Here is a 27,056-nt window from a genome sequence, read left to right on the forward strand (position 1 = left end):
TATATGTCCAGGGATATATTATAGTCAATAGGGCTAGTTATTACAAATGTAGACACACTAAATGACCATCTGACGTTCCATATAAATAACATAAAACTATCACAGTTTTAAAGTCACAATTGTATTTGGACAGTGGTCTTTATATTTAAGTGGAAGTCCATCATGCAAAAACATAATTCAAGAATTCTAATAGAGCTGTTGTGCGTTTGCAATAATCCACCACCGCCCATAATAAACAAATAGCCTATACTCTCTCTAGACCATGACTAGCCCACTGAAAATAAATCTTTATATTCCATTTGTATGTGCTATTATTTGATTTCTGGTTATATTATATGGACAAGCATGAAGGGTGGACCATAGAGTTAGAAATAGGCTAATTATAAATAATTGTATTGCTATGGGGTTTCTCCTGAGAGTTCTGGTAGCCAAATTGTATATTTATAGATCTATGCTGACCCCTTGTGGTGATATGAGGAAAACGTCATTATTGACCCTCAGGGTATAGTGAGCAGTGAATGAAAGCTGGCGTTGTGTCATTGTCTGATATTTACCCTGTAATTTTTTCCTTAATTATTTTTTTATATTGGCTTTTTATAATGTCAGAATGTACAGAGCATGCACAGTAAATAAATATGATGATGGTGGCTTGTGGTTCTCAATACCCCCCTCCACCCAGTCTGGCCCCTTGGTTATAGGGTCTGGCCTAGCTTTCTCTCCCTCTTAATTTTTTTTGTCCATGGCAGAACAGATTCTGATAAGAATACCTAATCAGAAACCAAGTGTCCTCCTGATTGATGTGAGTGTTGCAGTTATTCTAAACACCATCAGGATTTCTCTCCCTCTCTCTCTGGGTTTATGCACAACATCTATCCCACATAGTCAGAGGCTGCTGCTGGGCAGTGGTAAACATACTGGCTTCTAATGAAATTAGTCGTTTTTTTTTAGACCAGTGTCAATAAAGGAACACGGAGAAAATGGAAAGCAGCAGAAACATAAAAGCAATGACCAGACTTGCACAAGGCTGAAATTATGATTGCTGTAGAACAACTGAGGTATGGAAGAGAGAGAAAGAGAAGCTTGATTTTCTTTACAGTTATGCTACCTGTAGAAACATACTGTGTTGAAATCCAACAAGTTCATTTCAGATAGTTCACATATTTTCTTCAGCCGACCTTCCCATAAAAATCTAGCAATAATAGATACAATATACAGTGGGGCAAAAAAGTATTTAGTCAGCCACCAATTGTGCAAGTTCTCCCACTTAAAAAGATGAGAGAGGCCTGTAATTTTCATCATAGGTACACTTAAACTATGACAGACAAAATGAGATTTTTTTTCTCCAGAAAATCACATGGTAGGATTTTTAATGAATTTATTTGCAAATTATGGTGGAAAATAAGTATCTGGTCACCTACAAACAAGCAAGATTTCTGGCTCTCACAGACTTCTTCTTTAAGAGGCTCCTCTGTCCTCCACTCGTTACCTGTATTAATGGCACCTGTTTGAACATGTTATCAGTATAAAAGACACCTATCCACAACCTCAAACAGTCATACTCCAAACTCCACTATGGCCAAGACCAAAGAGCTGTCAAAGGACACCAGAAACAAAATTGTAGACCTGCACCAGGCTGGGAAGACTGAATCTGCAATAGGTAAGCAGCTTGATTTGAGGAAATCAACTGTGGGAGTAATTATTAGGAAATGGAAGACATACAAGACCACTGATAATCTCCCTCGATCTGGGGCTCCACGCAAGATCCACGCAAGATCTGACCTAATACTTATTTTCCACCATAATTTGCAAATCAATTCATTACAAATCCTACAATGTGATTTTCTGTTTTTTCTCATTTTGTCTGTCATAGTTGAAGTGTACCTATTATGAAAATTACAGGCCTCTCTCATCTTTTTTAAGTGGGAGAACTTGCACAATTGGTGGCTGACTAAATACTTTTTCCCCCCACTGTATCATGCAGAAATGTCATAACTGAAATTGATTAAATACATGTTTCAATATTTTTTCTTAATGTTCCCTTCCCTATTTATAATAGTTATAGCTGATTAATTGTACATTGTATCTCACTGCAACATTGAGGCTGCATGATGGCAAACTGATCAACCACCGACTGTACCATCTGCGCACTTACCCCAACTACTTTTTGGCCCAAGAGCTTACAGACTGGCTGAACAGCCACAAGGAAGCCCTCGATCGGGCAACGGTGGTCTGCCTCTTGCAACACCTTATGGACATGACATTGTGCACCATGGTACTGTAAGGCACCACAGTAACATCTCTAAGGGGAAATAAAATGCATAGTTAGAGCTTTTCCAAGAGCCTATAGCCCTGACACAGGACCAAGTGTATATTCAACTCCTGTTATACACTTCCTCCTACATCAGGGATACCAAGAGCCTATAGCCCTGACACAGGACCAAGTGTATATTCAACTCCTGTTATACATTTCCTCCTACATCAGGGATACCAAGAGCCTATAGCCCTGACACAGGACCAAGTGTATATTCAACTCCTGTTATACACTTCCTCCTACATCAGGGATACCAAGAGCCTATAGCCCTGACACAGGACCAAGTGTATATTCAACTCCTGTTATACACTTCCTCCTACATCAGGGATACCAAGAGCCTATAGCCCTGACACAGGACCAAGTGTATATTCAACTCCTGTTATACACTTCCTCCTACATCAGGGATACCAAGAGCCTATAGCCCTGACACAGGACCAAGTGTATATTCAACTCCTGTTATACACTTCCTCCTACATCAGGGATACCAAGAGCCTATAGCCCTGACACAGGACCAAGTGTATATTCAACTCCTGTTATACACTTCCTCCTACATCAGGGATACCAAGAGCCTATAGCCCTGACACAGGACCAAGTGTATATTCAACTCCTGTTATACACTTCCTCCTACATCAGGGATACCAAGAGCCTATAGCCCTGACACAGGACCAAGTGTATATTCAACTCCTGTTATACACTTCCTCCTACATCAGGGATACCAAGAGCCTATAGCCCTGACACAGGACCAAGTGTATATTCAACTCCTGTTATACACTTCCTCCTACATCAGGGATACCAAGAGCCTATAGCCCTGACACAGGACCAAGTGTATATTCAACTCCTGTTATACACTTCCTCCTACATCAGGGATACCAAGAGCCTATAGCCCTGACACAGGACCAAGTGTATATTCAACTCCTGTTATACACTTCCTCCTACATCAGGGATACCAAGAGCCTATAGCCCTGACACAGGACCAAGTGTATATTCAACTCCTGTTATACACTTCCTCCTACATCAGGGATACCAAGAGCCTATAGCCCTGACACAGGACCAAGTGTATATTCAACTCCTGTTATACACTTCCTCCTACATCAGGGATACCAAGAGCCTATAGCCCTGACACAGGACCAAGTGTATATTCAACTCCTGTTATACACTTCCTCCTACATCAGGGATACCAAGAGCCTATAGCCCTGACACAGGACCAAGTGTATATTCAACTCCTGTTATACACTTCCTCCTACATCAGGGATACCAAGAGCCTATAGCCCTGACACAGGACCAAGTGTATATTCAACTCCTGTTATACACTTCCTCCTACATCAGGGATACCAAGAGCCTATAGCCCTGACACAGGACCAAGTGTATATTCAACTCCTGTTATACACTTCCTCCTACATCAGGGATACCAAGAGCCTATAGCCCTGACACAGGACCAAGTGTATATTCAACTCCTGTTATACACTTCCTCCTACATCAGGAATACCAAGAGCCTATAGCCCTGACACAGGACCAAGTGTATATTCAACTCCTGTTATACACTTCCTCCTACATCAGGGATACCAAGAGCCTATAGCCCTGACACAGGACCAAGTGTATATTCAACTCCTGTTATACACTTCCTCCTACATCAGGGATACCAAGAGCCTATAGCCCTGACACAGGACCAAGTGTATATTCAACTCCTGTTATACACTTCCTCCTACATCAGGGATACCAAGAGCCAAGGAGCTTTGCCAATATACTAACATTGATACAGGAGATCCAAAATGCTGAACTATAAAGTAGGGCAATGTGAAAACATTTTCAGGAAATGTTTCCTCTCTGATCTCCTTAGTTTGTGACAAGTACCCTATGTTCAAGGATGCAAAATTGCTGTACCGTTTCCGTAAGGATGATGGGATATTTTTGAACACTGTCAAGGTAATCATCCAAGGACAATTATTGTATAAGCAGTAAGAACTACGTTGTTTACCCTGGGGTTCTCTGTCTGATAGGAACTGGTGCCCTTGAAGAAGTCAAGCCTAGCTTGGGAAGAAGGGTCATCATCATCTGAATTACAGAATGTTCTCAGTATGTGCTGGTTTTGGTGATTATGGACTGAAACATTCAACTCTACCAATTGTGTACACAAGTTTGTGTGTAACTGTTCCATTCATTCTATCTCTCAAGTGCAAAATGGATGTGACATGTTTTGTGTGTGTGTTGTGTTTTGCAGTGTAATAACTGGCAGACTCCATTCTGCATCTAAGGGAGGCGCAGGGTGTTGCATACCAGGGCTCCTTCCCTGGCTGCCAGTTGATCGACTAGTTGCTATAGAATGCAAAGACAGAGAGTAGGCGCCAGGGTTTGGAGCTCTGCCGTGCCTTGCTGGAGCATGGCATCATTCATCCCATTGTGAGATGTTACCTTTTGATCTTTGGCCCATTACACTGCATCTCAGTACAAGAGGTGTCACTACAGACACCCTGGTTCGAATCCAGGCTGTATCACAACCAGCCGTGATTGAGAGTCCCATAGGGCGGCGCACAATTGGCCCAGTGTCATCCGGGTTTGGCCTGTGTAGGCCGTCATTGTAAAATAAGAATTTGTTCTTAACTGACTTGCCTACTAAAATAAATGTTAAATAAATTAAATTAAAATTGGAGGTAATACAGGTTCCTCAGCCTCACAGTTGCTAGCCTACTTAAATTACTTCTATCATAACCAATTACTATGATTGTTATGATCGTTCAAAGATGGATTGGACCAAGGTGCAGCGTAGTAGGCGTACATTTTGAATTTATTAAATGAACACCAAAAAAACAAGAAAGATAACCGACACGTAAGGTTTTGTAGTGTTAACACAGCCGCTTTACAAAAACAAGATCCCACAATCTAAGGTGAGAAAAAGGGCTGCCTAAGTCAAATTTATTTCAAATTTTGATCAAATCAAATCAAATTTATTTATATAGCCCTTCGTACATCAGCTGATATCTCAAAGTGCTGTACAGAAACCCAGCCTAAAACCCCAAACAGCAAGCAATGCAGGTGTAGAAGCACGGTGGTTAGGAAAAACTCCCTAGAAAGGCCAGAATCTAGGAAGAAACCTAGAGAGGAACCAGGCTATGTGGGGTGGCCAGTCCTCTTCTGGCTGTGCCGGGCAGAGATTATAACAGAACATGGCCAAGATGTTCAAATGTTCATAAATGACCAGCATGGTCGAAAAATAATAAGGCAGAACAGTTGAAACTGGAGCAGCAGCACGGCCAGGTAGACTGGGGACAGCAAGGAGTCATCATGTCAGGTAGTCCTGGGGCATGGTCCTAGGGCTCAGGTCCTCCGAGAGAGAGAAAGAAAGAGAATTAGAGAGAGCATATGTGGGGTGGCCAGTCCTCTTCTGGCTGTGCCGGGTGGAGATTATAACAGAACATGGCCAAGATGTTCAAATGTTCATAAATGACCAGCATGGTCGAATAATAATACGGCAGAACAGTTGAAACTGGAGCAGCAGCACGGCCAGGTGGACTGGGGACAGCAAGGAGTCATCATGTCAGGTAGTCCTGGGGCATGGTCCTAGGGCTCAGGTCCTCCGAGAGAGAGAAGGAGAGAATTAGAGAACGCACACTTAGATTCACACAGGACACCGAATTGGACAGGAGAAGTACTCCAGATATAACAAACTGACCCTAGCCCCCCGACACATAAACTACTGCAGCATAAATACTGGAGGCTGAGACAGGAGGGATCAGGAGACACTGTGGCCCCATCCGAGGACACCCCCGGACAGGGCCAAACAGGAAGGATATAACCCCACCCACTTTGCCAAAGCACAGCCCCCACACCACTAGAGGGATATCTTCATCCACCAACTTACCATCCTGAGACAAAGCTGAGTATAGCCCGCAAAGATCTCCGCCACGGCACAACCCAAGGGGGGGGGCCAACCCAGACAGGATGACCACATCAGTGAATCAACCCACTCAGGTGACGCACCCCTTCCAGGGACGGCATGAGAGAGCCCCAGTAAGCCAGTGACTCAGCCCCTGTAATAGGGTTAGAGGCAGAGAATCCCAGTGGAAAGAGGGGAACCGGCCAGGCAGAGACAGCAAGGGTGGTTCGTTGCTCCAGAGCCTTTCCGTTCACCTTCCCACTCCTGGGCCAGACTACACTCAATCATATGACCCACTGAAGAGATGAGTCTTCAGTAAAGACTTAAAGGTTGAGACCGAGTTTGCGTCTCTGACATGGGTAGGCAGACCGTTCCATAAAAATGGAGCTCTATAGGAGAAAGCCCTGCCTCCAGCTGTTTGCTTAGAAATTCTAGGGACAATTAGGAGGCCTGCGTCTTGTGACCGTAGCGTACGTGTAGGTATGTACGGCAGGACCAAATCAGAGAGATAGGTAGGAGCAAGCCCATGTAATGCTTTGTAGGTTAGCAGTAAAACCTTGAAATCAGCACTTGCTTTGACAGGAAGCCAGTGTAGGGAGGCTAGCACTGGAGTAATATGATCAAATTTGTTGGTTCTAGTCAGGATTCTAGCAGCCGTATTTAGCACTAATTTAAGTTTATTTAGTGCTTTACCCGGGTAGCCGGAAAGTAGAGCATTGCAGTAGTCTAACCTAGAAGTGACAAAAGCATGGATTAATTTTTCTGCATCATTTTTGGACAGAAAGTTTCTGATTTTTGCAATGTTACGTAGATGGGAAAAAAGCTGTCCTTGAAATGGTCTTGATATGTTCTTCAAAAGAGAGATCAGGGTCCAGAGTAACGCCGAGGTCCTTCACCGTTTTATTTGAGACGACTGTACAACCATTAAGATTAATTGTCAGATTCAACAGAAGATCTCTTTGTTTCTTGGGACCTAGAACAAGCATCTCTGTTTTGTCCAAGTTTAAAAGTAGAAAGTTTGCAGCCATCAAAGTATGATCCCCAATCAGAGACAACGATAAACAGCTGCCTCTGATTGGGAACCATACTAGGCCAACAAAGAAATAGAAACATAGATTTGCCCACCCAAGTCACACCCTGACCAAACCAAATAGAGAATAAACAAGACTCTCTAAGGTCAGGGCCTGACAATGATGCTTTTTGTGGTCCTCTCATTTATTGTATATAGTACCAGTTAAAAACTATGAAATAATGCATGTGAAATCATGTAGTAACCAAAAAAAGTGCTTTAAAAAATCGAAATATATTTTCTATTTTAGATTCTTCAAATTAGCCACCCTTTGCCTTGATGACAGCTTTGCACACGCTTGACATTCTCTCAACCAGCTTCACCTGGAATTCTTTTCCAACAGTCTTGAAGGAGTTCCCACATGTGCTGAGCACTTGTTGGCTGCTTTTCCTTCACTCTGCGGCCCAACTCATCCCGAACCATCTCAATTGGGTTGAGGTCAGGGGATTGTGGAGGCCAGGTCATCTGATGCAGACTCCATTACTCTCCTTCTTGGTCAAATAGCCCTTATACAGCCTGGAGGTGTGTTGGTTCATTATCCTGTTGAAAAACAAATAATAGTCCCACTAACTGCAAACAGATGGGATGGCGTATCGTTGCAGAATGTTGTGGTAGCCATGCTAGTTAAGTGTGCCTTGAATTGTAAGTAGATCACCTACAGTGTCACCAGCAAAGCACCATCACACCTCCTCCTCCATGCGTCACGATGGGAACCACACATGCTGAGATCTTCCATTAACCTACTCTGCTTCTCACAAAGACACGGCGACTGGAACCCAAAATCTCAAATTTGGACTCATCAGACCAAAGGATAGATTTCCACCAGGCAAATGTCCAATGCTCGTGTTTCTTGGCCCAAGCTAGCCTCTTCTTCTTATTGGTGTCCTTTAGTAGTGGTTTCTTTGCAGTAATTCGACCATGAACGCCTGATTCACACAATCTCCTCTGAACAGTTGATGTTCAGATGTGTCTGTTACTTGAACTCTTTGAAGCATTTATTTGGGCTGCAATTTCTGAGGCTGGTAACTCTAATGAACTTATCCTCTTGCTGCAGAAGTAACTCTGGGTTTTCCTTTCCTGTGGCAGTCCTCATGAAAGCAAGTTTCATCATAACGCTTGATGTTTTTTACGACTGTACTTGAAGAAGCTTTCAAAGTTCTTAAGATTTTCCGTATTGACTGACCTTCATGTCGTAAGGTAATGATGGACTGTCGTTTCTCTTTGATTATTTGAGCTGTTCTTGACATAATATGGACTTGGTCTTTTACGAAATAGGACTATCTTCTGTATGCCACCCTTACTTTGTCACAACACAACTAATTGGCTAAAAAGCATTCAGGAAATAAATTCCACAAATTACATTTTAAGAAGGCACGACTAACTCATGAATCTGGTTGAGAGAATTCCAAGGGTGTATATATAGACAGTACTCATTCAAGGGTTTCATTCAAGGGTTTTAGATTTGAGATTATTCTAAGAAGCCACCCTTTGCCTTGATGACAGCTTTGCACACCCTTGACATTCTCTCAACCAGCTTCATGAGTTAGTCACCTAGAATGTATGTCAATTAACAGGTGTACCTTCTTAAAAGGTTAATTTGTAACATTTCTTTCCTTCTTATTTTGTTTGACCCAAATCAGTTGTGTTGTGACAAGGTAGGGTTGATATACAGAAGATAGCCCCATTTGGTAAAACACCAAGTCCATATTATGGCAAGAACAGCAAAAATAAGCAAAAGAAACGACAGTCCATCATCACTTAAAGACATGAAGGTCAATCCGGAAAAGGTTAAGAACTTTTAATGTTTCTTCAAGTGTAGTCGCAAAAACCATCAAGCACTATGATGAAACGGGTTCTCATGAGGACTGTGTTGGTCAATGTGTTCAACAAATGATCAGGTCTATATTGCTTTCATACATACATTGGTAATGGAAAGGAAACACAGACACTTTGTTTAAGTATTAAAATACTCCTTTTAGTATTTTTTATTTAACCAGGTAGGCTAGTTGAGAACAAGTTCTCATTTACAACTGCGACCTGGCCAAGATAAAGCATAGCAGTGTGCACAGACAGCAACACAGAGTTACACATGGAGTAAACAATAAACAAGTCAATGACACAGTAGAAAAAATGAAAAAAATGAAAAAAAGTGTCTATATACATTGTGTGCAAAAGGCATGAGGAGGTAGGCGAATAATTACAATTTTGCAGATTAACACTGGAGTGATAAATGATCAGATGGTCATGTGCAGGTAGAGATACTGGTGTGCAAAAGAGCAGAAAAGTAAATCAATAAAAACAGTATGGGGATGAGGTAGGTAAATTGGGTGGGCTATCTACCGATGGACTATGTACAGCTGCAGCAATTGGTTAGCTGCTCAGATAGCAGATGTATAAAGTTGGTGAGGAAGATAAAAGTCTCCAATTTCAACGATTTTTGCAATTTGTTCCAGTCACAGGCAGCAGAGAACTGGAAGGAAAGGCGGCCCAATGAGGTGTTGGCTTTAGGGATGATCAGTGAGATACACCTGCTGGAGCGCGTGCTACGGGTGGGTGTTGCCATCGTGACCAGTGAACTGAGATAAGGCGGAGCTTTACCTAGCATGGACTGTGGTCATCCTGTCTGGGTTGGCGCCCCCCCTTGGGTTGTGCCATGGCGGAGATCTTTGTGGGCTATACTCAGCCTTGTCTCAGGATGGTAAATTGGTGGATGAAGATATCCCTCTAGTGGTGTGGGGGCTGTGCTTTGGCAAAGTGGGTGGGGTTATATCCTTCCTGTTTGGCCCTGTCCGGGGGTGTCCTCGGTTGGAGCCACAGTGTCTCATGACCCCTCCTGTCTCAGCCTCCAGTATTTATGCTGCAGTAGTTTATGTGTCGGGGGGCTAGGGTCAGTTTGTTATATCTGGAGTACTTCTCCTGTCCTATTCGGTGTCCTGTGTGAATCTAAGTGTGCGTTCTCTAATTCTCTCCTTCTCTCTTTCTTTCTCTCTCTCGGAGGACCTGAGCCCTAGGACCATGCCCCAGGACTACCTGACATGATGACTCCTTGCTGTCCCCAGTCCACCTGGCCGTGCTGCTGCTCCAGTTTAAACTGTTCTGCCTTATTATTATTCGACCATGCTGGTCATTTATGAACATTTGAACATCTTGGCCATGTTCTGTTATAATCTCCACCCGGCACAGCCAGAAGAGGACTGGCCACCCCACATAGCCTAGTTCCTCTCTAGGTTTCTTGCTAGGTTTTGGCCTTTCTAGGGAGTTTTTCCTAGCCACCGTGCTTCTACACCTGCATTGCTTGCTGTTTGGGGTTTTAGGCTGGGTTTCTGTAAAGCACTTTGAGATATCAGCTGATGTACGAAGGGCTATATAAATAAATTTGATTTGATTTGATTTGATTTGATTTGACTTGTAGATGACCTGGAGCCAATGGGTCTGGCGACGAATATGTAGCGAGGGCCAGCCGACTAGAGCATACAGGTCGCAGTGGTGGGTGGTATAAGGTGCTTTAGTAACAAAGCGGATGGCACTGTGATAAACTGCATCCAATTTGCTGAATAGAGTATTGGAAGCCATTTTGTAGATGACATCGCCGAAGTCGAGGATCGGTAGGATAGTCAGTTTTACTAGGGTAAGTTTGGCGGCGTGAGTGAAGGAGGCTTTGTTGCGAAAAAGAAAGCCAATTTTAGATTTGATTTTGGATTGGAGATGTTTGATATGAGTCTGGAAGGAGAGTTTACAGTCTAGCCAGACACCTAGGTACGCGCGGGTGCAGGCAGCGAACGGTTGAAAAGTATGCATTTGGTTTTACTAGCGTTTAAGAGCAGTTGGAGGCCACGGAAGGAGTGTTGTATGACATTGAAGCACGTTTGGAGGTTAGATAGCACAGTGTCCAAGGAAGGGCCAGAAGTATACAGGATGCTGTCGTCTACGTAGAGGTGGATCAGGGAATCGCCCGCCGCAAGAGCAAAGTCATTGATATATACAGAGAAAAGAGTCGGCTCGAGAATTGAACCATTTGGCACCCCCATAGAGACTGCCAGAGGACCGGACAACATGCCCTCCGATTTGACACACTGAAGTCTGTCTGCAAAGTAGTTGGAGAACCAGGCAAGGCAGTCATTAGAAAAACCGAGGCTACTGAGTCAGCCGATAAGAATATGGTGATTGGCAGAGTCGAAAGCCTTGGCCAGGTCGATGAAGACGGCTGCACAGTACTGTTGGCCAGGTCGATGAAGACGGCTGCACAGTACTGTCTTTTATCGATGGCGGTTATGATATCGTTTAGTACCTTTAGCGTGGCTGAGGTGCACCCGTGACCGGCTCAGAAACCAGATTGCACAGCGGAGAAGGTACGGTGGGATTCAAGATGGTCAGTGATCTGTTTGTTGACTTGGCTTTCGAAGATCTTAGATAGGCAGGGCAGGATGGATATAGGTCTGTAACAGTTTGGGTCCAGTGTGTCTCCCCCTTTGAAGAGGGGGATGACCGCGGCAGCTTTCCAGTCCTTGGGGATCTCAGACGATATGAAAGACAGGTTGAACAGGCTGGTAATAGGGGTTGCGACAATGGAGGCGGATAGTTTCAGTTTCAGAAATAGAGGGTCCAGATTGTCAAGCCCAGCTGATTTGTACAGGTCCAGGTTTTGCAGCTCTTTCAGAACATCTGCTATCTGGATTTGGGTAAAGGAGAAGCTGGGGAGGCTTGGGCGAATAGCTGCGGGGGAAGATTTCGATTATCATGGATTTATCGGTGGTGACCGTGTTACCTAGCTTCAGTGCAGTGGGCAGCTGGGAGGAGGTGCTCTTGTTCTCCATGGACTTTACAGTGTCCCAGAACCTTTTGGAGTTAGAGCTACAGGATGCACATTTCTGCTTGAAAAAGCTGGCCTTTGCTTTCCTGACTGACTGCGTGTATTGGTTCCTGACTTCCCTGAACAGTTGCATATCGCAGGGACTATTCGATGCTTTTTCAGTCAGGGCAGTCAGGTCTGGAGTGAAACAGTGGCTATATCTGTTCTTAGTTATGCATTTTTTGAACGGAGCATGCTTATCTAAGATGGTGAGGAAGTTACTTTTATAGAATGACCAGGCATCCTCAACTGACGGGATGAGGTCAATATCCTTCCAGGATACCCGGGCCAGGTCGATTACAAAGGCCTGCTCGCAGAAGTGTTTTTGGGAGCGTTTGACAGTGATTAGGGGTGGTCGTTTGACTGCGGACCCCTAGCGGATACAGGCAATGAGGCAGTGATGGCTGAGATCCTGATTGAAGACAGCGGAGATGTATTTGGAGGGCCAGTTGGTCAGGATAACGTCTATGAGGGTGCCCTTGTTTACAGCTTTAGGGTTATACCTGGTGGGTTCCTTGATGATTTGTGTGAGATTGAGGCCATCTAGCTTAGATTGTAGGACTTTGCAGGCTATCTCTGCAGTAGACTGCAACTCCTCCCCCTTTGGCAGTTCTATCTTGACAGAAAATGTTATAGTTGGGTATGGAAATCTCAGAATTTTTGGTGGCCTTTCTAAGCCAGGATTCAGACGCAGCAGGGGCATCAGGGTTGGCAGAGTGTGTTAAAGCAATGAGTAAAACAAACTTAGGGAGGAGGCTTTGTATGTTGACATGCGTGAAACCAAGGCTTTTTCGATCACAGAAGTCAACAAATGAGGGTGCCTGGAGACATGCAGGGCCTGGGTTTACCTCCATATCACCCGCGGAACATAGGAGGAGTAGGATGAGGGTGCGGCTAAAGGCTATCAAAACTCATCGCCTAGAGCGTTGGGGACAAAAAATAAAAGGAGCAGATTTCTGGGCATGGTAGAATATATTCAGGGCATAATGCGCAAACAGGGGTATGGTGGGGTGCGGGTACAGCGGAGGTAAGCCCAGGCACTGGGTGATGATAAGAGAGGTTGTATCTCTGGACATGCTGGTTGTAATGGGTGAGGTCACCACATGTGTGGGAGGTGGGACAAAGGAGGTATCAGAGGTATGAAGAGTGGAACTAGGGAGTCCATTGTAATCTAAAACAACTAACCTGAACAACAGTTTACAAGGCATATTGACATTTGAGAGAGACATACAGCGAGGCATAAAGTAATCACAGGTGTTGATTGGGAGAGCTAGCTAAAACAACAGGTGAGACAACAACAGCTAATCAGCTAACACAACAACAGCAGGTAAAATGGCGATGACTAGGCAGAGAGGGTCGGATTAACTACACACAGAGCCTGAGTTTGCGGCTGGGGCCAACGGATAAAACATAAATAAACAGAACGGAGTACCGTGATTAATGGACAGTCCAGCAGGCATCAGCTATGTAGCTAAGTGATCATAGTGTCCAGGGGGCAGCAGTAGATGGAACAGGGGAGCCCCACTACGCTAGCGACACAGTGTTTAAAGTTAGTAGCCAAGGGCTTAGTAGGAGCGTCTGCTCCGACGGAGGCCGGATGAAGGCACAGCGGATGGAGTATTCGTCGGCAGACCAGTCGTGGAGGTGCGGCGGGGGCGCCTTGTCGACAGAGAATCCAAGCCAGACGGCGAAAGAGGTATTGTGGAATTTAGTTTGCTAGCCGGGAGATGTGCCTGGCTAACGGCAAACTGGTGCTAGCTTCGTGGCAGTGGCGTCAGCCACTATATCCAATTGGTAGCAGCGGTGATCCGGTGCCTAGGTCCAGAGTTTACAGCAGGGATCCGGTGGAATTTTGGGCTCTAGCCGTGTATGCGTGGGGTTCGGGTGAACAGCTGAGTAGGCCGGGAGGTGGGCCTCAGGGAATAGCTTCGGTACTGGGTGCCACGGTGAGTGGAAGCTAGCTGTGAGCTAGCTAGCTGCAGGCTGTGAGCTAGCTAGCTAGCTGCAAGCTAGCTGTGAAGATCAGAAGTAGTGGTCCAGGGATTATGGCAGGAATCCGGCGTTGTTGTGGAGAGACAGTCCGATATTGGTCGACAAGCGATATTAGTAGACAGGCGAGTATTATCCAGGCTAAAAACAGGGCTGGTATCTGTGCAGAAGGTAAAAGCCGCTAGCAGTGGCTAACAATGACTAAATAGCTTGTAGCTAATTAGCTGGTTAGCTTCTGGAGATTCTTGAATGTATTCTAAGAGAGAGGACAAAACAAACACGTCTTCACTGCTACGTCATACAATTGTAGGCAGAAGTTGGTACAGTGTAGAGTATAACAATATAAGATAGTTCTCCCCAAGTTCTGCAAAATGTCTAAGACATCCTGTAACTCATATAGCCTCTCCCAGTCCTCCTTGCGTGAGTTTCCCTGGCAACAACATTTTAATAAATCTAACCTCCCCTGACAGCAGTAACCATCTTATCAGCAATTAAAATCTCAGAAGTGGGTTTGACCGAAACTTGACCTTTCAAGTATAGAGTCATAACAATGTGAAAGAGTGTAAGCATCTTCTGACAGCTGGCTGGTTTCATCAGGTCTGTGGCAGCCTTGTGTTCTCAGAAAACCAGATTACCACGGTGGGATCCAGACAGGAGGAGTCTGAACGTAAACACCTTCTGATAGTGTCTGAAGGTCACAACACTCAAAAACAGGTTTCAACGCACACACAAAGGTCTCCTGAAGAGGAAACCTTACAGTTTATCATAACATCATTTATTAACCCGTTAAAAGGTATAAGGCCTTGGTTTAACCCTCTTCATCCCCCCCTTTGAGGCCAGCAGGCCTCAACAAAACCAAAGCAACTCAAGCATCGTAATTATAAGAATCATCCATAAAAGATGCATTAGATTGCAAGCAATCCTCAGGAGATTGAGGATAGAAATAAGGGCCTGGGGGATGAGGAACATGAAGCATAAACATGCCTGGCATAGCCTTATGAAGTACACATTTGCCAGCTGCACAGATGCACAAATGCAAATTAACAAAACAATCAGTGGGAGCAGTAACGGAACCAAAATGGAAAACAACTTAAATCCAAAATGTCCTTGTTTATCTTTCAACCACCCAAAGGGGAACCAGGAATCTTCTCCTGTGGGAGTGTAGGTATCAGCCAACTGTGTTAATCCTTTCAATATCTCTGTCATATTATCAGAGTCAGGGAGAAGCATAACACATTCAGTGGGGGAAATAAAATTTAGGGCCCTGCAATATCCCCCCTCCTTCGCCAGGATGTAGTCTAATGCCAGGCTATGACTGGCTGTAACAGCTTTAAGATGCTGAACATCAGTAGAAAGAAGGGCAAAACCAGCAATAGTCAAATTCATATGGGCCTGCATGGAGTAGGTGATGTTGTTAATCCAATCACCTACGACAATTGATCCTAACAACTCACTCTGACTCTGAGGGTTTTTCAAAACGACTACATACAAACCACTAGGCATCGTCTACTCAGATTTTGGTTACTGGTTTTCAATTGGTTCCCCTGGATCTCTATTCCTCCGACCAGAGACTGCTGGTGCAGAATAAGAAGCACCAAAAACATGTACCTTAAAGGTTTACCCCAAGTTTTGTTTTTAACAATGTGACCATAGTGGTCATGTGTAACAACATCTGGGTCTGGATGTGTACTCTTATCTGTTATGATGGTTGGGACGTCTTTTGGCAGTGTGATAGGTGTGTGATAGGTGATAGCTGTGGGTGTTGCTGCGATGACCTGGTATGGGCACATCCATCTGGGGTGGTTACATTTTCTCTTGAAGACCTTCAGCTTGATCCATTCTCCAATATCAACGGGCAGGCTGACTGGGTGGCCCTGTTCTGGAACTTCCTGGACCTTCCTGTATTGGGAATACAAAAGACCTAACAGCATGGGTTAGTTCCTTCATATATTTGTTCAAATCATCGTCCAGAGCAGTCAGGTCAGTCTGTTTTGGAGTCATTGGTCTGTGTAAAGGAACATTCATTGGAAGGCCAGTTAAGAGCTCATGTGGGCTAAGCCCTGTTCCGCAGTTTATATTATTGCACATTTTCATCAAGACTAGGGGGAGACACTACCCATGACTTTCCGGTGGAGTGGCATGCTTTGGTAATCCCCCCTTTTATGGTTTGATTAGCCCTCTCAGTAATCCCATTACTTTGTGGGTGGTACATACAAACAAACTTCTGATCTATCCACAATTAGGCAGTCACCTGTGCAACTACATCTCCTGTGAAATGGGTGTAGTCTGTGGAGAGAATTTCTCTTACCAAAAGTTTTGCTACCGTTTTAGCATCACAGTTCACAGTTGGAACCCACCTAGTAAAACGGCCAATTATTACCAGGCAGTATCTCTTTATTTCTTTTCGTTCAGCCATGTCTGTGAAATCCATAGCTAAATGGGTGAACGGGCCGGCCGGAACTGGACATTTCTCTGGTTTCAGGGGGGTACCCTTACCAATGCATGTAGTACATTTATACATGTGTGTTTTGCACGTTTCAATCAGATTTGGACAGCTATTAGTCTAACTATCTCCCCCTTGGCGAGTGGCCCACCATGTGGGCCAGGTGACACACAGAGCAGACGAGAGGCAGAGGCAGAACTGGTTTGCCAGAGAGCGATTGTCTCCACAGGCCACCAGGGCCTCTGGAATAGACTCTAGACTCCCACAAAGGGTGATTCAGTGCATCAGCAGCCTGGTGTTGGTCCAAATCAGTAATTTCAGACGTACACGGGTAGAAAAGCATAACAGCATGAGTATGGCAGCGAGAAGCAGCATTCTTAGCAGCAGCATCAGCAGCTGCATTGCCTAAACTAATGCTATCAGTGTTGCCTGTGTGGGCATTGACCTCAAGAATAGCCAACTTGGCAGGAAGCAACTTAGCTTCAAGCAGGGCTTCTATCTGTAAACAGTGTTTAATAGGGGTACCAGACGCGTTAACAAAATCCCTATCTTTCCAAATCCCTATCCAAGACAGGCAAACACCAATGGCATATGCAGAGTCAGAATAAATGTTAACCTTCAAGCCGCTACCTAATTTAGATGCTTCAGTGAGTGCTAGAAGCTCAGCTTGATGTGCTGAGCAATGTTCAGGCAAGTGCTGTTCAATCAACAATGACCTATCCAGTGAGACTATACTAAAACCTGCTTGTTTCCTATCAGTCTCCCTATCAATAAAGGCAGAGCCAACAACAAAGAGAGTAACATCAGGGAGCTCAAGAGGTTCATCATAAAGGTCAGGTTGGGCCTTGAAATCACATTGGACTTGATCAGGAAAATGTCTCTACCAAGTAGGCTAACGGGAGTGACCGGAGAGGTCAGAAAGGGTGCCTTAATAGTATTACCTTCCCCCAGGTCAATTGTTTTATCTTCAGTCCAGTACAGCTTTTGCGATATCCCAGCGACTCCCATCGTCCTCACTGACTAAGATGTGAGTCCCAGGCCGAGGTGTTGGCCTGTAGATCCAATGCAGGAGGTGTGAGCTCCAGTATCTATTAAAAATGGTCCCTCTTGATTGTTGACCTTCATATCCAAGTTGGCGTAGCAGTCAGACGTCTTGTCGTGTCGTGTCCCTTGTATATATAGTTTTTTTTAACATATTTTTCTTCGCATATCTTTTAAAACATTTTGCTAAACCTCAACATCTAAATACTCTCCTGCAACCTGCCTCACCCAATGTAGCGTGGATCTGCTTTTTTTTCTAAAGTATTTATATTTACTTCGGATCCGGAACCCCTCAACTGAAGCTAGCCAGCTAACTACCAGCTATCAGTCAGCAAACCATTGCTAGCGGTCATCAGCTAACCGGTCATCAGCTAACCTTTAGCTCGGAAAGCTCTCGCCAGTTCGAACAATGCGACTCTAACCAGAGCATAACGGACCTATTATTTTTATCATTTTTATCCCCGGATTCCCACCGCAAACGGAACATTCTCATCTGGATCTTCACAACTAGCTAACTAGCTAACCGCAACCCCTGATGATTACTCCTGGCTAGCGTTTCCATCCACTTAGCTTGAAGCTAGCCCGGCCAGAGCTCATGTGCTACCACCGAAGCATACTCCTGGGCTACAATATCAGGACCCACGACCGGTCTATCGATGTCACCGCATGAAGAGGCATAAACAGACTTAACCCCATCGCGACGTCCCCCCAAAGGCTAACTTTCTAGCCCTTGCTATCTGCTTGCTTGCTAATTCGGCCTGCTAACTGCTATCTTGTTCAGCCCGTCTGTTAACTGCTAGCTTGTTTAGCCCCGGCCTACTAACTGTTAGCTTGTTAGCACAGGCCTGCTAACTGTCTGAATCGCTGCGTCCCCAGCCAGCCCAACCACTCACTGGACCCATATTTACTTTCAATCTCTTTTCGATTTTTAATTCGATTATACCTCCCGGTAAACTGCCTCACCCAATGTGATACGGAATCGCTATTATTTTTAATTTTTAGAACACATTCAAGAACCTCCAGAAGCTAACCAGCTAACTAACTACAAGCTATTTAGTCATTGTTAGCCACTGCTAGCGGCTTTTACCTTCTGCACAGCCAGCCAGTTTTTTTTTAACCTGGATAATACTCGCAAGTCGAGCTTCCCTGCCCCATCCACCGCTGCCCCCTGGACAGTGATCACTTGGCTACATAGCTGATGCATGCTGGACTGTCCATTAATCACGGTACTCCATTCTGCTTGTTTATGTTTTATCTGTCGGCCCCAGCCACACTCAGGCTGTGTGTGTAGTTAATCCGACCCTCCCTGCCTAGTCAACGCCATTTTACCTGCTGTTGTTGTGCTAGCTGATTAGCTGTTGTTGTCTCACCTACCGTTTTAGCTAGCTCTCTCAATTCAACACCTGTGATTACTGTATGCCTCGCTGTATGTCTCTCTCAAATGTCAATATGCCTTGTATACTGTTGTTCAGGTTAGTTATCATTGTTTTAGTTTACAATGGAGCCCCGAGTTCCAATCTTCATACCCCTGATACCCCCTTTGTCCCACCTCCCACACATAAGGTGACCCATTACATTTACATTACATTTAAGTAATTTAGCAGACGCTCTTATCCAGAGCGACTTACAAATTGGTGAATTCACCTTCTGACATCCAGTGGAACAGCCACTTTACAATAGTGCAGGAACAGCCACTTTACAATAGTGCATTAAAACTAGCATGTCCAGAGGCCCCCAAAAATTCTGAGATTTCCATACCCAACTATAACATTTTCCGTCAAGATAGAACTGCCAAAGGGGGAGGAGTTGCAGTCTACTGCAGAGATAGGCTGCAAAGTAATGTCATACCTTCCAGGTCCATACCCAAACAGTTCGAACTTCTAATCTTAAAAATGACTCTCACTGCCTCATTGCCTGTATCCGCTACGGAGCCGCAGTCACTGTCAAACGCTCCCTAAAACACTTCTGTGAGCAGGCCTTTCTAATCGACCTGGCCCGGGTATCCTGGAAGGACATTGACCTCATCCCGTCAGTTGAGGATGCCTGGTCATTCTTTAAAAGTAACTTCCTCACCATTTTAGATAAGCATGCTCCTTTCAAAAAATGCAGAACTAAGAACAGATATAGCCCTTGGTTCACTCCAGACCTGACTGCCCTCGACCAGCACAAAAACATCCTGTGGCGGACTGCAATAGCATCGAATAGTCCCCGCGATATGCAACTGTTCAGGGAAGTCAGGAACCAATACACGCAGTCAGTCAGGGAAGCTAAGGCCAGCTTCTTCAGGCAGAAATTTGCATCCTGTAGCTCCAACTCCAAAAAGTTCTGGGACACTGTGAAGTCCATGGAGAACAAGAGCACCTCCTCCCAGCTGCCCACTGCACTGAGGCTAGGTAACACAGTCACCACCGATAAATCCATGATTATCAAAAACTTCAACAAGCATTTCTCAACGGCTGGCCATGCCTTCCGCCTGGCTACTCCAACCTCGGCCAGCAGCTCCACCCCCCCCGCAGCTACTCGCCCAAGCCTCTCCAGGTTCTCCTTTACCCAAATCCAGATAGCAGATGTTCTGAAAGAGCTGCAAAACCTGGACCCGTACAAATCAGCTGGGCTTGACAATTTGGACCCTCTATTTCTGAAACTATCTGCCGCCATTGTCGCAACCCCTATTACCAGCCTGTTCAACCTGTCTTTCATATCGTCTGAGATCCCCAAGGATTGGAAAGCTGCCGCAGTCATCCCCCTCTTCAAAGGGGGGAGACACCCTGGACCCAAACTGTTACAGACCTATATCCATCCTGCCCTGCCTATCTAAGGTCTTCGAAAGCCAAGTCAACAAACAGGTCACTGACCATCTCGAATCACACCGTACCTTCTCCGCTGTGCAATCTGGTTTCCGAGCCGGTCACGGGTGCACCTCAGCCACGCTCAAGGTACTAAACGATATCATAACCACCATCAATAAAAGACAGTACTGTGCAGCCGTCTTCATCGACCTTGCCAAGGCTTTCGACTCTGTCAATCACCATATTCTTATCAGCAGACTCAGTAGCCTCGGTTTTTCTGATGACTGCCTTGCCTGGTTCACCAACTACTTTGCAGACAGAGTTCAGTGTGTCAAATCGGAGGGCATGCTGTCCGGTCCTCTTGCAGTCTCTATGGGGGTGCCACAGGGTTCAATTCTCGGGCCGACTCTTTTCTCTGTATATATCAATGATGTTGCTCTTGCTGCGGGCGATTCCCTGATCCACCTCTACGCAGACGACACCATTCTATATACTTCCGGCCCGTCCTTGGAGACTGTGCTATCTAACCTCCAAACGAGCTTCAATGCCATACAACACTCCTTCCGTGGCCTCCAACTGCTCTTAAACGCTAGTAAAACCAAATGCATGCTTTTCAACCGTTTGCTGCCTGCACCCGCATGCCTGACCACCCTGGATGGTTCCGACCTTGAATATGTGGACATCTATAAGTACCTAGGTGTCTGGCTAGACTGTAAACTCTCCTTCCAGACTCATATCAAACATCTCCAATCAAAAATAAAATCTAGAGTCGGCTTTCTATTCCACAACAAAGCCTCCTTCACTCACGCCGCCAAACTTACCCTAGTAAAACTGACTATCCTACCGATCCTCGACTTCGGCGACGTCATCTACAAAATAGCTTCCAACACTCTACTCAGCAAACTAGATGCAGTTTATCACAGTGCCATCCGTTTTGTCACTAAAGCACCTTATACCACCCACCACTGCGACCTGTATGCTCTAGTCGGCTGGCCCTCGCTACATATTCGTCGCCAGACCCACTGGTTCCAGGTCATCTACAAGTCCATGCTAGGTAAAACTCCGCCTTATCTCAGTTCACTGGTCACGATGGCAACACCCACCCGTAGCACGCTCTCCAGCAGGTGTATCTCACTGATCATCCCTAAAGCCAACACCTCATTTGGCCGCCTTTCGTTCCAGTGCTCTGCTGCCTGTGACTGGAACGAATTGCAAAAATCGCTGAAGTTGGAGACTTTTATCTCCCTCACCAACTTCAAACATCTGCTATCTGAGCAGCTAACCGGTCGCTGCAGCTGTACATAGTCTTATCGGTAAATAGCCCACCCAATTTTACCTACCTCATCCCCACACTGTTTTTATTTATTTACTTTTCTGCTCTTTTGCACACCAATATCTCTACCTGTACATGACCATCTGATCATTTATCACTCCAGTGTTAATCTGCAAAATTGTAATTATTTGCCTACCTCCTCATGCCTTTTGCACACAATGTATATAGACTCTCTTTTTTTTCTACTGTGTTATTGACTTGTTTATTGTTTACTCCATGTGTAACTCTGTGTTGTCTGTTCACACTGCTATGCTTTATCTTGGCCAGGTCGCAGTTGCAAATGTGAACTTGTTCTCAACTAGCCTACCTGGTTAAATAAAGGTGAAATAAAAAATAAAAAATAAATAAAAATGATTGGTTCTTTGGTACCATCCGGAAAAATGTACTGGTGACATTGGAGAAGAGGGTCAGTGCATCCCTATTGTTGAAATATTCTGCGGTGAGAACCACGCCTGGTTTGTCACAGGAGGCTGTTGGGGCTCTCTCTCTCTCTTCTTCTCCTACCACTGTCTCCTGTGTTGTTCATTTTTTCTTCATATTCTGTTCTCAGTCGTACCAGTTCTTCTTCCTCTCTTCTGTTCTCTTCATTCACTGTGTGATTACCACTTCGACTTTATTCTTTATCTTCATCATTACGACCTCGTCTGATAACCTCAACAGCGTTATCCATTTCTCTCGGTACTTTCTTTTCTTAAGCTGCCATGAGGTCCTATGCCGTGGTACTCTAGGATAGAGAGGTGTTGATTGTGTCTTGGCATCATTCCATATATCTCCTAGTTCTTGATTCATTCTACCCGATGGTGGGGGAGACTTGTCATCTTGGTCTGGCAGTGGACCCGGTTCCTGTGTCTCTGTATTCAGAAAAGTGAAGTCTCCAGTAAAGACAACCCTCCTGGTACCATCTGAATCCCCTCCTTGTCTCGGCTCTTCCTCCCTCTGGTCCTGGAGACCAAGCACCTGGAGCTACTAGTTAGTTTGGGAGTAGTGGATACATTCCTTTAAACCTATCTCCGCAGTAGGTGGGGGTTGGTGGAGCATATGGTGGAGCACTGCATTCTATAGGAAACTTCTCTGTCTTGACGGAGCCAGGGTCTTCAATCTTTGTCAGTTCCTTTTCCAAATAGGTAGCTTTCTGTTGAGTCCAGAATAGGTCACCCTCAGTTTTGAACATCGACAAAGTAGCCACAGAAAATAGGGTGAATTTTTTTCTTTTTTTCTTCCCATGGTCTTTTTTTTCCTGTCTTCTTTTCACGATGTCCTGCACATGTTGATATTTGGTTTTATTAAATGACCCGTCCGTAGGCCATCTATATTCAGTGGCATCTTTAGTCCAATCATGCCTTTTCATGAAAACCCAGGTTGTCTTTTTTCATAGTGTGGTACTTCCCAATTAAAAACAGTAGAGGGGTGGCAGGCTTTCATTGTGACCGGTCCCCTCAGACGACTCTGATCTCCCATCTGCCGTATCTCCAAAATGTTTTTTTTTATTTTTGTTTTTTTAATTATTATTATTGTAGTATTTTTCTCAAATTTAAATTGTTTTTATTTTTTATTATTATTATTTTTAATGAGGCTCTACTTGTAATGTGATTACAGATAAATGAATGCAAAATAACCCTATATGTGTATAGTCTATCCCTTAACTCACATAGGTTTATTTAAAGCAGGGTATTCAGTAAATGATAACAGAATACCATGTAATGTATGGGTGGTGTAAAATAATCGTCCTCTATGGAGCAACCACAAAATAGTAAAGGGTTCAAGATGACTTATAGCTGGTATAAACTTTGGTGTAACCTCCACAATAATCCCAGTATCTCTGTGATAACCTTCTCCTTCCAAGGGAGAAACTATTACTTCAAAACTATTTCTTTTTAAAATAACATGGGTCAGTAACACACATGGGTAGGTCTATTTCCTAATACAGCAAGGGTGTATGCATTAAGGTTCATACCTCCACAGGCAACTCTTCGAGCATCTGATCCCAATGTCCACTCAGTTAATTCAAATACACAGGCATTATATTGTTTATGACTAACTCCTGATTTAATGTCCCACCCTCCAGCCATACCACACAGAAGACATGACACAAAGAACAATTACAAAATACATAGAACAATTACAGAATACCTTATCAGAATAATCTCAGCAATCGGCGTTTACACTTGGAATTTCGCCCTAAATCCTATCACCAAGTGTTTTCAAAATAATAACAATCGGCGTTTATACTTGGAATTTCGCCTTAAACCTATCACAAAGTCTCACAATAATAATAACAATTAACCCAGGAATGTATTATCTATTTCCAACCGTCTGTGCTTCCTCCCACAGGTTGTGTAACAATAATTTCACACTTTCAATTATTCCACTGTTACAAATAAATTTAGGTTCATATACATTTAACAGCGAGGCGCCACTTACCTGCCAGAATGACTCATTAACCACAGCTTGCTATACAGATTCAGACTTTAGATATAACAGGCGTCTGCTTACCTTGTAATCTTGTAGCGCTTGCACATGGATCAATGGTCAGTCCAGCGATGTGGTCACTCGCTCCTGGCAAGCTCGCCAAAGTTTTGGTAAATTTCTTCAACAAATGATCAGGTCTATATTATTATCAAACATACATTAATAATGGAAAGGAAACACAGACTCTTTGTTTAAGTATTAAAATACTCCTTTTAGTAATACAACTGTAGGCAGAAGTTAGTACAGAGTACAGTATAACAATATATGATAGTTCTCCCCAAGTTCTGCAAAATGTCTAAGACATCCTGTAACTCAAATAGCCTCTCCCAGTCCTCCTTGCGTGAGTTTCCCTGCCAACAACATTTTAATAAATCTAACCTCCCCTGACAGCATTAACCGTCTTATCAGCAATTAAAAGCTCAGAAGTGGGTTTGACCGAAACTTTACCTTTCATCATAAGTATAGAGTCATAACAATGTGAATGAGTGTAAGCATCTTCTGACAGCTGGCTGGTTTCATCAGGTCTGTGGCAGCCTTGTGTTCTCAGAAAAACAGATTGCCACAGTGGGATCCAGACAGGAGGAGTCTGAACGTAGACGCCTTCTGATAGTGTCTGAAGGTCACAACACTAAAAAAAGGTTTTAACACACACACAAAGGTCTCCTGAAGAAGAGACCTTACAGTTTATCATAACATCATTTATTAACCCTTTAAAAGGTATAAGGCCTTGGTTTAAACCTCTTCAACTGCCACAGGAAAGGAAGACCCAGAGTTTCCTCTGCTGCAGAGGATAAGTTCATTAGAGTTACCAGCCTCAGAAATGTACAATTAACTTCACCTCAGATTGCAGCCCAAATAAATGATTCACAAAGTTCAAGTAACAGACACATCTAAACATCAACAGTTCAGAGGAGACTACGTGAATAAGGCCTTCATGGTCAAATTGCTGCAAAGAAACCAATACTAAAGGACACCAATAAGAAGAAGAGACTTGTTTGGGCCAAGAAACACGAGCAATGGACATTAGACCAGTGGAAATATGTCCTTTGGTCTGATGAGTCCAAATGTGAGATTTTTGGTTCCAACCGTCTTGTCTTTGTGAGACGCAGAGTAGGTGAACAGCTTCACTGAAGCATGGAGGAGGAGATGTGATGGTTTGGGGATGCTTTGCTGATGACACTGTTTGAGATTTATTTAGAATTCAAGGCACACTTAACCAGCATGGCTACCACAGCATCCTGCAGCGATACACCATCCCATCTGGTTTGCTCTTAGTGGGACTATCATTTGTTTTTCAACAGGACAATGACCCAACACATCTCCAGACTGTGTAAGGACTATTTGACTAAGAAGGAGAGTGATGGAGTGCTGCATCAGATGACCTGGCCTCCGCAGTCACCCGACCACAAGCCAATTGACATGGTTTTGGATGTGTTGGACCGCAAAGTGAGGGAAAAGCTGCCAACAAGTGCTGAGCATATGTGGGAACTCCTTTAAGGCTGTTGGAAAAGCATTCCAGGTGAAGCTGGTTGAGAGAATGCCAAGAGTGTGCAAAGCTGTCATCAAGGCAAAGGGTGTCTACTTTGAAGAATCTAAAATCTATTTTGATTTGTTTAACACTTTTTTGGTTACTACATGATTCCATAAGTGTAATTTCAAAGTTTTGATGTCAAGACTATTATCATACAATGTAGAAAATAGTAAAAATAAAGAAAAACCCTTGAATGAGTTGGTGCGTCCAAAATGTTGACTGGTACTGTACATACTAGTGGATATTTACCCCCTGCCACACTCTCCTCTGCCCCAGTGGTGAGATGAAATCCAAAATCAGGTCAGTTCTTCTTTGACATATTTTGTTATTTTCAGCCTTACTCAGGTGTATGTAGTCTACTTGAGCAGTTAGTTTCTGAAGGCCATTTGGGCCAAAATATGTTTTAACTGAAAAGTATAGCAACCAGTGGCGATCCGTCGTTCGATGCAGGTGAGGCAGAGCACCACACTTTTAGGTACATTTTTTGTTGTTGTTATTTTGGCATTAATACGTGTCACATATCCGTTTTCAAACAATGTAAAAAAAAATCTAATGTAATTGAGTTAACAAAGCCGCATACAAACATGGTCTCTTTTTTGCTTTCTTGAGTAAGGCTGCTCCAAAATGCTGGTGTTCCAGCCGAGCTCAGTGCTTTCTGTGATGGTGGGGCTAGCCAGCAGAAAATACAGAGCGTTGCACCTGATTGGCTCAGTTTTCTGTCATGATTGGCTCAGTTTTCTGTCACTCATGGGACAGTACGTCATCCCCAATTCTAAGATTAGAGCTCGAAAATGTTAGCCTCTTGAATTCTGCCATAGAGTTATATTAGAAGTGCCCATCCAAGAAGGCTCAAGGTCATTGGCCACAGAAAGAATGACACCAAATCATGTTATATCTACAGTAACTTTGATTGAACTTTGATTGAGATGTTGATCATGTCAATATCTCACTTTCAATGTCTTAGCTAGAAGTCATCATCAGTTGTTATCAAGTTGACAATCTACTGGCAAATCCTTTTTAATCCTTGTCATATGATGAAAAATAATAAAGAGAAATTATAGATAAAACGTAACGGTGCTCATCGGCCATTGTGCATAAAGATTACACAAGTTGGAAATCGCAAAGTCTTGTATGCTACTGCATAAATTATGTAATATGCAAGGGAGAAATGTATACTGTAGCTAAAAAAGTAACATAATACTAAGTGCATGTTGTGCAGTAAGCTGTTAGTAGCCCATGTGCCTCGCCCTAATAATTCGGTCTATTTTCACCAATGCGGCATTGTAAACACATAGTAGTTGTGGTGCTTGGCTTGCACGTGCAAATTCAGCACACACAACATTCTATAATAGATTTGTGTT

The 27,056-nt window shown here is 44.0% G+C and overlaps 1 protein-coding gene across 1 annotated transcript; it reads left to right on the forward strand.

The window, feature by feature from the left end:
• The first annotated feature begins 599 nt into the window (after nucleotides 1–599).
• Nucleotides 600–15,702, forward strand: si:dkeyp-97e7.9 (DEP domain-containing mTOR-interacting protein). Its single transcript, XM_064958295.1, is given in 9 exon segments — nucleotides 600–625; nucleotides 965–1,013; nucleotides 1,015–1,055; nucleotides 2,095–2,249; nucleotides 2,252–2,272; nucleotides 4,149–4,266; nucleotides 4,530–4,541; nucleotides 4,543–4,708; nucleotides 15,658–15,702. Coding segments are annotated over 9 exon segments (633 nt in total).
• The last annotated feature ends 11,354 nt before the right edge of the window (nucleotides 15,703–27,056 follow it).

Source organism: Oncorhynchus masou, chromosome 5 (genome assembly GCF_036934945.1).
Source record: "Oncorhynchus masou masou isolate Uvic2021 chromosome 5, UVic_Omas_1.1, whole genome shotgun sequence".
In the NCBI taxonomy this organism is placed as follows: Eukaryota; Metazoa; Chordata; class Actinopteri; order Salmoniformes; family Salmonidae; genus Oncorhynchus; species Oncorhynchus masou.